At 39.6% G+C, this 12,160-nt stretch overlaps 1 protein-coding gene across 8 annotated transcripts in view; it reads right to left on the bottom strand.

Moving 5' to 3' along the window:
• Positions 1 to 12,160, bottom strand: part of CLASP1 (cytoplasmic linker associated protein 1) — a 170,962-nt gene that overhangs the window by 79,549 nt on the left and 79,253 nt on the right. For 4 of the 8 annotated variants that reach the window (XM_059820066.1, XM_059820068.1, XM_059820067.1 and 1 more), the window contains exons 11-18: positions 10,810 to 10,955; positions 9,922 to 10,057; positions 9,150 to 9,220; positions 8,564 to 8,623; positions 7,774 to 7,851; positions 5,052 to 5,219; positions 4,218 to 4,267; positions 2,860 to 3,030 (exon numbers count right to left, since the gene is read on the bottom strand). In XM_059820066.1, coding sequence (XP_059676049.1) covers positions 2,860 to 3,030; positions 4,218 to 4,267; positions 5,052 to 5,219; positions 7,774 to 7,851; positions 8,564 to 8,623; positions 9,150 to 9,220; positions 9,922 to 10,057; positions 10,810 to 10,955 — 880 coding nt within the window. Of the gene's footprint in view, positions 1 to 58; positions 91 to 571; positions 591 to 1,169; positions 1,194 to 2,859; positions 3,031 to 4,217; positions 4,268 to 5,051; positions 5,220 to 7,773; positions 7,852 to 8,563; positions 8,624 to 9,149; positions 9,221 to 9,921; positions 10,058 to 10,809; positions 10,956 to 12,160 lie in introns of all 8 variants that reach the window. The other 4 variants (XM_059820070.1, XM_059820069.1, XM_059820074.1 and 1 more) reach the window with 2 other exon arrangements.

Genomic DNA, 12,160 nt, shown 5'->3' with positions numbered 1-12,160 from the left:
AGCTCAGGATTACAATAATCTGAAACTTTCATGTAATTTGGCATTGATTTAGAAATACAGGTGTTCAGGCCAACTTCATATTCCTTATCACTGACAGATCACAAAGCACAAACACTTGCCCATGATGCAGAGCCAGCTCATCTCAGCTCTAAGATTAAGCACCAGTTCTGAATACGGTAGAGACCTTTCCCTCTAAATAATAAATCAATGTATCAATAATAAGGAAAAAACACACACATCACAACGGCACAGTGGCACTTCTGAGAACACCACATCCAAATACAAGCAGCCAAAGATATGAGCACAGTCCCAAAAGACAGTAATAGATCCCTTGAAAAAGAGACTTGCATCAGGAAAAAATGGGTTTGTTAGGGGGTGTAGTGTCTTCATTATGTGTAGAAGGCATTCTTGTTTCCAACTCCTGTCTACCTCAGAAAAGGTGATTTCCCAGTGATCTTTTTTGTTGGAAAGAAATAAAGAACAAGCTTTGACAACAAGCCAGAGAACCAGACTGGGAACCCTCCCAAACTAGCAGGCTCAGTGTTCTTGAAAAAAAAGCCTTTCCTCCAACTGTCTTAGATGTAAGCCATCTCACTCAGACAGTTAACAACAAAAAGAGAGCGCTCAGGTTTAAAGAGGTTGACTAAATATTCCTTCCCTAGAGATCATTGTTTACTGTCCTCATTTTTCTGCCATGTGATCATCTCATTCAATTCTCTCGCTGCCCAGTCTCTTCCCGAAAGCATTTGGCAGTTGCGACCTGAGCTTTGGATGGAAAAACACAGCAAACCTTTACACATCGTGGGGCAAGAAAACACAAGCCCTGTGTTGGTTTTTAGGGGGTTTTTTTTTGTTGTATTTTTGTTTGGTTTTTTTATCTGTGTGCAGGTTACCTTCAACCAAAAGCAGTGCTTTAAATACGGAGACCCACATACAGCTTTGTGATCAGAAGTCAAGTCATAAAAGCAGACTGGTGCCTATTAGTGGGGAGGAGCTTGAAGAGAAAGTGAAGAATACCCCATGGCATCAAAATGAGCAGGACAACCATGCAACACTTCATGCAGGTCACCAGTGAACATGGATGAGAACCAGATAACACTTCGAGAACAGAGACCAGGTAGGGTGGTACGACTGTGGACACACCTCAGTTACACAGAGAGACTGCTTACCCTCGGTTTTAGTGGTAGTACCATCTTTAGGCAAATTAAAAAAATAAGGAAAGGGTTAATAGGGAAAATTAGTAACATCAGCAGAAGCGGGCACTATATATTAGCTACAGAAATATGCAAAAAAATTAACACAAGAAATGAAAAAAGTTTGACTGAGCAGCAAATCAAAGCTTGATGTATCTGACGAACACGCTTGCAGGTTTTCCCTCCTGCAATAACCAACCTTTGTCAAACTCCATTTTCTTTGTTTGCCTCACCATTACTCTCATAGCAATGCGCAGGTGACAAGTGTTCCTACTAGTTCAAAAGAAAGCAGACTCCTTTAGGAGCAGCCATGTTTGCATCACTTAGAGTGCATTTGCTGCTTTTCTCCTACAGTCTGTTTTAAGAGCAAGACTAACACTGTATTCAGTCTCCCAGCTTCAAGGATAAAGCCAACTTTAGTAGGTATTCCCCCCCCCTTCTGTTCTTCCTCATGACATAGGATTGTTCGAAAGCAGTTTTGCTACTGAAGCCAGTATGTAGCGTGACTGAAAAATGGTTGCATCTGTAAGCTCAAAAGCATGCTATTATGTGATCAACTTCACATTCTGCGTTACATTTTCCCTGCAATGTATCTAAATCTCGAACCAAGTAGGAACAATTTAAATCAGAATAAGAATTCAACTTCTGAACCAAATACAACCAATACATTTAAGACAAGGTAAAATATTACAGATATGAAAGAAACCTGTCTACAAAAAGAATCTATAGAAACCATCCCTATATAATTCACCAAGCCTATTTTATCAGACTAAAGACCAATTTCCTTACAGTAAGGAGAAGCAACTTTTCAACTGAATCAGTGAAGACAATCCACACAGCTTAAATCAAGATCACCGATCCCTGATTTTTCTTCCTCTTGTAAAGGTAAATCGATGAAAAGTCTGGAATTAGATTAGCATGAAACCAGCAGAAGGAGAAACTAGCTCAGATGATCAGCTCTGCTCATAACTGAGTTGAAGCTCTGCAAATACAGTGTCAATCACCGCCTTGCATTTCCTCCTCCATGCCTCCTTCAACGGCATCTCCAAAAAGGAAAGTTCAAATGCTAACCTCGTTGTAAGAAACCCTGGGGCACCTGAAAGCTATATACGATGCTTTGGGAGAATAATGTGACATGTGGCTATAATCCAAGAAGAGTCAGCATAAGGAACAGATACTTATATCCTGTGTGATGAAACGGGAAAGCCGTTTGCTTCTACATCTTTCTCTTTTGTAAAACAGAAAGCGATCAAACTCAACTAAGATGTACTATTCAAAGCATAAAATAATTAATGGAAAAACAGTTTCAGGAAGGGAGGGAAAAGAAGGGAAAGAGACAGGGGGAAATGTCAAAAGGAATTGAGCAGTAAGTATTTTCCTCAGCAACGTCCCAGAAGCGGAGTAAGATCTGCTTTTCCCCAGAAAGAAGAGTGAGACGCAGACTATTAAACAATTCAAAAACCTAAGAAGTTGGTTCAAGTCAGTTCTGTTGCAAATTTTTTCCTTAATTGCAAAGGGCAAGAGATAGCACGCTGATCCCGGAGAGCTGGTAACTCTCTCAAAGATACGTTCTTCTATTTAGAGCTTAATATTCAAATAAAACTACGAGGCACTTTCTGCTAGTAAAGAAAGCTAACTGCAAGAGTAGAAGAACATGTAGATTTACCTAGTGATGCGTATGAGCCTGGGGGCAAGGCTGCAGCAGAACTGAAGGGGGTGGATGCTCCAGAAGACGTCACTTTTGACTTGGCACTAGCTGCTGCGTTCACATCGACGTCACTGCGGGATCGCTGCAGAGATCCTGGTGTTGACACAGATTTTGTACTTACTGTAGATGCTGCAGATGGGAGTGGGAGATCCAGAATAAAGAAGATTAATTTTTTTTGAGCTGTGTGCTTCAAAGAGCCTGACAAGCAGTTTAATGTACTATTTTTAACGCTCCCTGCTGGCACTAAAATACCTCCACTAAGAATGCTTTATCAGGGCCATGTGGGCTTCCCCACACTGCCTGCAAAGATATTTCAATGCTGACCTGATGCTACCTCTAAGAACTTTATCAGACACTAACATAAATGCTGAGATCAAAGGCTGCCAGGCCAGTAATAAAGACATTTCTAACAGAACCTAGATGGGAAAGTTCAACCATGGTACCCATCATCAGCCTGTGAGTTGCTGGCCAAAACAGACCTGCAGATCCTTCAGTCCAGGTTCTATTAACTTCCTTCCCAAACCTCATCTTCTCATGAGGACTGCTGTTTCCATCACTTGTTGATGCTTACCGTCTTAAGCATGAAGCTTGTCTATACAGCTGCAAGCAAACGCATTTGTGTGCACAATCAAGTAGGTTCCACACCAGTATCTCCTTGAATCAAAGGTCTCAGCAGGGTGTAGTGTATACACAAACCAGCCAAAACCCAATCTTGGTCAGGTGTAGAAGGCAGCTTATCTTCTACCAACAACGTCTTGTCTGTTATATTCTGTATTAAAATTTACTATTTAGATTACCGTATGCATTTACTTAGGACAGGAAAGCTGCACCTAAATATTCCATCTAATAGTAAAAGCAGATTAGCAACAAGATGGAATTTAACACTGTAGGACTTGTGTACAGATGTCTCCAGTAAGTGCTGAAACCATGGAAAATAAATGACAAAATTGTAAAGCTGAATGCACCATTAGACTATGTAGCTGTATGTCTCAGCATCAGCAGTAGTTTATTCCAGCTACTGCACAGCTAAACGTACCTTGGCTACAATTTTCAAGGCTTTTTAGCCTTCCCTTCAGGTAAAAGCAATAACAGATTTACTAACTTTCAAAAGCATCATTATATAAGCAGCTGATGCACAGAATGTGGTGTAGGACCCAAAAATAATTAAAAAATTTTACATAATAAGTTGCCATTTTAAGAAGCAGTAAACAGTGGTCAAAGTTGTTCTTTGTTTATCATAGTGTCTGAAATTCTCATTCTAATTCATCACACTTCCTCAGCAACACCTGAGCACATTTTTCAGCTCCTGTTCTCACCTCTAGATGTAGTACTTCCAGTAGGACTTCTTTTGGCAGACAATGGACGGCTAGAAGTTAATATAAATATTTATTAAAACAAAACTGGTATTTCATAGTCATCAGTACCAGTGCTACTCTGTTCCCTCAGTACACAATTGAGTTAGTAGTAAGTGATTTATATAAAGGAATAGACTAACAAAGCTGATTGTTTAAGAATAAATAAAGCACCACCATGAAATTATTTACAAAAGCACCAAGAAAAAATTAGCATGCTCATTATTTGAGCAAGAAGAGATATTTAAGAACACTTTTTCTAGATTTAAAGCTACACCAATAAGTTACGGATATTTTTCACATAGGTCTAACACTTAAATTGCAGACATTTGGATGCTAAGTTGACGGTATCTCTAAGAGAAGCTAAGATACATGCATTCAACAGAAGAGTTACGTATTGATTTTGCATTTACAACTCAGATTTAGTTTGGTCAATTTTTTTCCTCTTGTATGGAGAGAGGCAGACTTACACCTCTAGGACTAATGCTAAACACAGAATTTCAATCCAAGCATTGTTTTAAGCACACCTTGAAGGGATGACTAACAGTATCTGCTGAGCACAAAAAGCTTCCTAGAAAATTATTTATGGAGTCAAGATAATTTTTTTTTTTTAAGCCAGTAATGGGTTTTGCTGGCTTTTTATTTTATTACATTGTTAGCCAAACAAAATTTTGGAGAAACCAAGTGTTGAGGCCAAATGATGACCAGATGAGACAAAGCAATGTGATGACCCCCTCCAATTCAGTGGAGCTATCTGTAGTAGTTTAGACTGAGAGGTAGTGACATCAAAAGACTTACTTGAGACTCTCCTGGGAGCTGGAGGAGGAGCGATCCGATTGGGGCAAGGACACAATGCTGTCAGAGTTCTTCAAATGCGACTGCAGGGCCTTCTGGTAGGAAGACTCTAAGGTGTGGTACAAATGCTCTGCCTCTCTGCTGAAGTGACTGTGGAAACCCCAGTAACACCTGGAAGCAAGGCATAATACTGTGAACATTTCTTGTCGTGTTTCGGGGGCAGAGGAGCACAGGTACAGCCAGAGCCCTTTTCGCTACTGATGTTAGTGGGCTCATTAGCCCAGTCATTTCAACCATCTACTGCCCTCTGACATACTTAAGACATATCACTTTCCTCAACCCATTGTATTGCTCAAACAGCCACACAGAAGACAAACCAAATGAAAATAGGAAGAGAGGAACATACCATTTGGTGCATTGTAAAAATACAAGTAGCCAAAGCTCTATTACTAAAGAAACTCTCATCCCTCCAGCCGTCTGCCATACCCAGGAGATGGTAGACCCACTAGACTGATACTAATTTGGGACTGAGTGCTCAATAGCTACTTCAAAAACATGCCAAAAGGAGAAGACACATGCATGGGCCTGATTCAGGAAAGCAACAGCTGGTGTTGTTTTCTTCCTTAAGTTTAACAAACAGCTCTCCTATAATGCTGCAGAGACAAATCTTCTGTACTGTATTAAGGCTGTTGACTGTCTTTTTGAGAAGAAATGACAAGGAAAAGGAAAAAGATGCCCTTATAGACTTGCAATCAGTGCCTTGCCAAAAAATGAAAGAGCATTTTAAGATGAGGGAATAATTCCTCTCTGGTCCAAATCTCCTGTCTGATGGCTAAACACCATTCACTCTCATCACAAAGGAGATGAAGACTCTCAGCACTTTTCAAGGGACAACTAAGAGGCAGTTTAAGAGTAAGATCATTAGCACAAATGAATCAAGAATTGTTTTGTGTGACAGCCAGTCCTCAGAGCAGTCACACGCATTCTCACATCACTAGAAGGAAACAAATTTCCAACTTACAATCAGCCACACTGTTAATAAAGAAACACAGGAAGAGAGAATTAAGCATGGTCTCTGAAGTCTCATGCCATTCTCCTTGCTGTCTATTCAGCTTAACTAGTCACCTGCTGTGAAGTCTCAGTGCCTACTGTATTTTTCAGTGATGGACACGTTCCCTTTCAAAAGGATTTAAACAGTCCTACTGTGAAACTTATAACATAGCATTTAGATTAATAAAATTTATTGTTCATTGATTTCATGTTTTACAGCATCCTCTTTCTGAAGAAAAACGTTCCTGTAGACTTCTGTTCAGAAGAGCATGATCCTAGTATATAAGCATACTACCATAAGCACAAACACATTAATGGAAATGCAAGAGATCTTCAACATAAGAGAATTAATTGCAAATATTAAAAAGTTTCTTATAGACACACACAAAGATATTATTTCAGTGTCAAATATTTCCTTTATTTAGGATACCATTTAGCAGTGTACTAGCACAAGGACTTTTACTTCAAGAATAGCAAGTAACAATAGAATAGAATAGACTATTTCAGCTGGAAGGGACCTACAACGATCATCTAGTCCAACTGCCTGACCAATTCAGGGCTGACAAAAAGTTAACACATGTTGTTAAGGGCATTGTCCAAATGCCTCTTAAACACTGACAGATTTGGGGCATCGACCAACTCTCTAGGAAGCCTGTTCCAGTGTTTGACCACCCTCTCAGTAAGGAAATGCTTCCTAATGCCCAGTCTAAACCTCCCCTGGGGCAGCTTTGAACCATTCCCATGCATCCCAACACTGGATAGCAGGGAGAAGAGATCAGCATCTCCCTTCTCCACTTCCCCTCCTCAGGAAGCTGTAGAGAGCAATGAGGTCTCCCCTCAGGTTCCTTTTCTCCAGACTAGACAAGCCCAAATCCTCAGCTGCTCCTCATAGGAAATTTCTTCCAGCCCTTTCACCAGCTTTGATGCCCTCCTCTGGACGCATTCAAGGACCTTCACATCATTCTTAAATTGTGGGGCCCAGAATTGCACACAGTATTCACTGTGAGGCCGCACCAACGCTGAATACAGCAGGATAATGACCTCTTTTGAATGGCTGGTTATGCTGTGTTCGATGCACCCCAGGATGCAGTTTGCCCTCTTGGCTGCCAGGGCACACTGCTGACTCAGATTGAGCCTGCTGTCGACCAGCAGCCCCAGATCCCTTTCTGCAGGGTTGCTCTCCAGCCACCGCTCTTTCCAATTTATACTTGCGCCCAGCATTACTCCATTTAGGTCTTGCATACAGACCAAAAAGAAAAGAAAAAATATATTAGAAATAATAGCATTTTTGTACTAAACAGAACAAATCTCAGTTAACTGCAAGCAACTGAAACATCAAAGGGAAAGACGAGGTTACTAGTTCTAGACTCTTGAACAACTCAGGTAAGCATTTTACCTGCTCAGACAGCTAAAAAGACAATAAAATATTCCAAGAACAAAGTAAAACAAGCACCATTAGAAGATGCAATACATATATAACTCAGCCCTATGTGATCACCTCGTATGACGACAGCTGCTGAAGTACACACTCCCACTGAAGCCAAGGGAAAGTTGGCATCAGCTACCAAGAGAATGTAACTTGTCTGGACTTCAGTCTCCAACATGCAACACCACTGACTCACAACACAGAGGCAAAGAAGGGGAGGAAGAAAATATACCAACAACTTCCACTTACTTTCTTGCCTCTATCCTGGCTTCAGAGTCTGCATCATGAATTCCCTTCTTTATCGTTTCAGCTAACACTGATATGTGTCTGAAATAAAAAGGAAAACATTATCCAGTAGTCCAGAAAGATGCACTGCACTTATAAACAAATGATTAATTTGATTTTGCCTTGGTCTCCAAGAACAGAGAGTTCATCACATCCTCCCATTTCCACCTAAGATCCTTTGGAGCCTTTATTTATTTACTCTTACAAGTCAGTTTTATTTCACCTACATTGCTGACCAGGAAAAGGCAAGTAGTATTTTTCATAGGTCAGTCTTCAGATAGTTACTGAAACTGCCTGGGTGCAAAAACACTCTCTTAACCCTTAAATAGTCCGGTGCAGTCTAGGGCTGAGGAAATTGTGTCCCAGTCACTTCTCCCACAATTACTTTCACTGTTCATTAGTCTGAAGTACTGTAGAAGCCTCAGAAGCTCCTGACAGATGTGTAGTAGCCTTCATCTCATCATTTCCCTTAGGGTGCAAAAGTCAAAAAAATAAAAATCTATTGAGTTCAGGGATTCGCTCAGCCAGGTTTTTCCAGGGCTGGCATGGGAGACAGACTCACCAAATGCTGACTGCCAGAACTACAGGGATGAACGGTGTGTGCGCACATACGTATGTGCTTTTTTGGGAAGGCAAAAATATCTCTTCTAGAGCTACCTGATATAATCCCACCTCCTAGATTATCCTTTCTCCAGAATTAACCTTCCCTAGACATAAGTAGGAGGGAATTAACCCACTTGTTTTCAGAGCTTACCTTTCTAGGGAGTGCGTTTGCCACTCCTGCAACAGCAAGTCTAAAAATTCAAAACAGCGCCTGAGAGAAGAAAGAGAAGAAATGCTGAGTTTCTAAGGTAACAGAGGCGCACTGCCTTTGCCACACCTGCCTCTGAACAACAGCCACCTTTTGTTATGAACAACCCCGATTTTAAAGTGCAGAGAGGACCATTAGCACATCCAGTCCAACTTCCAGATGACACTATCACAGAACACTACTGCTGACTGGCTCAAAGAAACAGCTAGTAGTGGGGAATAGCAACACGTCTGTAAAGAAGCCAAATTAATATGACATTATTACAACAACATGTAAACACAAAAACCAGTTTAAAGAACATTTTTCTTTGAGGAAAAGTGCCTTTTCTTCTCTGCAGTGCTGCAGCTTACACAAGATAGCTGACTTGGAATTTGATCCCAACTCATGGGGGGAGAATGAGATGCACTCTTTAGAAAGTGTGTATATAAACACTTTTCATGAACAAAAACAAATACATGAATGTTATCAGACAGTACATGTGAACCTATTTACTAGTAAAAAAGAGAATAAATTCAAACTAAATGCTCACCTTCTAACTGCAACAGACTTGGAGGTACAATTACTGGTTATGATGGGTATTAATCGAGGGATGTGCGTATGCTAGAAGAAAACAAAAAAAACAAAACCAGGAAGAAATCTTTACACTACAGTTCCATGGAATGAAAGGCCATATTTTTCTTCAATACTTAAAAATAGAACTGCTCAATAAAGCAACACTAACAGATACGGACAGATATTTTTATTATTTAAAATGTTTTATATTTTATCTGTTAAAATATCTTTAACTGATATTTTTTTTTTCCTTCTATAATGACAGGCTCCAGTGAGTCAAGGAGCTGAAGTCACTGCAAGAGGATCTAAACTGTCAGTGGTGACAACTTGAGAGATATCAGGCTATCTACAGCTTCCCCAATGAATCACTAGGCAGAAATCACCTCCGTGATCTAATGGTTTTAGGAAACATGCATTGGCTCTGAGGAGTTTTAGAGCATAATTAGGAGGATGAGTCTGTCCTGCAAGGCATGTTTAAAACCCATTCAAATAAAAAAAGGTCGCTCAGCTCTTAGAGGAACGGAAATATATTACTCTGCAAAGAAACATTTTTCCTACTATTTTGGCAGGGTTTAACTATCATCATCTACATAAGGCTGCACGACATCTGAGACAGCCAAGCCCAGCACAATCAGAAAAGTAGATCAGGCACTTAATCTAATTTTCATTGCAGTAACATTCATATTTTTTCAGAAACACCACAGTATTTCGAAGTGATAACATTTTGTTCTCTTTTGATGTATACTTACTCGAATGATTAATCTAACTGCTACGACACCAGAAGTGGCCATGACTTTGGCACTATTTGGAATTAGATTAAAAATTGTTGGCATGATGGCTTCGGCCCCATGGTCAAACTTGTTTCCCAGAACTGACGACAAATGTCTGAAAAACAGAATGAGGTCATGCTGGTAAGTGTGCTGAGGATTAAGCCAGTCAGACTTCTACAGAACATCTGATATCTCACTCTTCCCAGCTGTCTCCTCCTCTCCAACTCCAAAAGACAGAGAACACCATGTTTCAAAAAATAGGTCGTTTACTTTTATTTCAAACTTGTGTTCTATATTCATCCGAACTCTGAGAAACAGTAAGTTCAGCATAAAATAAAGTAACTAGCACAGCTAAAAAATTATTATCGAACAAATGGGATCATGCCGAAAGAATGTATTTTTCTGAACTTGTTAATTTGTATTACAGTTTCTCTAAAACTGCCTATTTTGCCTTAATATGCATAAATTTCAAAAAAGCTGTTAGAAACACTGCAGTGCCGTTTTTCTTGAAGCATTTCACAAAAGATAAACCATCAAAAATAAAACCTAGCTCAATCCGAACCAGATCAATACATACACATTTTCAGCTTTATTGTTCAATCCTTCCCTACTCAGTGCATGAATTCATGGCTTGCTCATTCATTCAGAATATCTCAAATCAGCATCATTTAAAACTCAAGAACACAGTTTGGCCCAACTACAATTAGTGGTCAACACGGACATGGTTTTAAACAGTTGTAGCAAAATCATGTTCTACCTATAACTATATAGTACTAGCAGCACAAGTTACAACCTAATGTGTCTTAACTGGCATATGTTCCTTTTTTTCTACATCACATTTCAAGTGCATTTAGAAAGTAAGCTTACCCCAACGTGATACAAGCCTCTCGTACTACTTGAGACCGCAGGTCTTTAGCAGATAATTTAAACGCTCCATCCAAAAGTCTTAAGTGTTGGAAGAAGTTATCATATTCTGCAGCTCCAGCCAAAAGTAAGGAGCGGATCTTTTTCAACTGTTAGCACCATAAAAGAAAGCAGTGACTGTTAATAGCAATAAACACAAGGACAGTTATGTTCAGGGCTGGTACTTGGTTTCCAGCATCCTTGTACAACTGTTCCTCAACATGCACTGAGGAACTCCGTTCTGAAAGTCCAAACAATTTCATTATTTCAGATCTTATATTCAACTCATAGGTTAACATACTAAGTACGATAATACAAACATGCTAGCTAACTGTTAGAGGAATCCAGAGTGTTGCATACAGCTACTCAAACTGTATTGTTAATAACCCAAACATTACTTTTTAAGCCAAAGAATATCTTGAAGGTTTCTCCTCTATTCCCCTTAGAAACCACCTATTTACAAACAGCTTCTAAAGCTTAGGTCCTCTCACAGCTAACTATTGTATTAAAAAGATGACCAGACTTTAAGGGTATGGCTTATAGTCAGATCTGAGTAGAAGTGACTTATATCTAGAATATGTCCATTGACTTCATTAAAGTAATTATTCGACTTTACTACAAGTGGAACCCTCACCCCATGAAATTGGGCAGTTTTCTATTAATATTACAGGGACCACCATTTCATCCTATAGATATTCTTTTGGACACTCTCACAGGCCCTCACGTATACTGGGGCATCTGTACAATGCCTCAATTTAAGCTCACGGTTACTCAGTACAGCAAACAAATAAAACCTGAAGTAAGCTGAATCAGCACAGTTTGCCACTCAGACCTGTAATACAGGATTTGACAAACATGTCGAAGTTGCTACACCAGTGATGAAACCGTACAGTGTGGACAAGATCATGCACCCATTTATAATGTGAAAACACAGCTCACCTCAGTAAATAAAACTGAGTCTTGGCATGCATATAACACCTGATTTTCCACTTCTGCATTTCCCACACTCATATTTATTTATTCAAAACCTAAGTGCGTAAATGCTTTATGAAATTTTTTACATCTCCTTTTGCAAAAAAATAAATAAGTTCTCTATAAGCAAAGTGACTTTCTGCCTCATCAGGAAGTTTTAAGATATTCTGAATACCACTTTTGACATTTTGATTTCAGCATCTGCTAGCAAATTTCTAGCTTTACATCTGGATTTGCTGCATGATTTCCAGTTCAACTTCAGGGTGTCTCAATGGATTCTTGTGTATCAAATAGCATGTTCCTTCACAGATGTGGTTTCAATTCAGTCTCCTAAGAAAATGTT

The sequence above is a fragment of the Gavia stellata genome, chromosome 8 (genome assembly GCF_030936135.1).
Source record: "Gavia stellata isolate bGavSte3 chromosome 8, bGavSte3.hap2, whole genome shotgun sequence".
Lineage (NCBI taxonomy): Eukaryota > Metazoa > Chordata > Aves > Gaviiformes > Gaviidae > Gavia > Gavia stellata.
The sequence above is the reverse complement of the archived record's forward strand: the minus strand, read 5'-3'. Positions and strand labels throughout refer to the sequence as shown.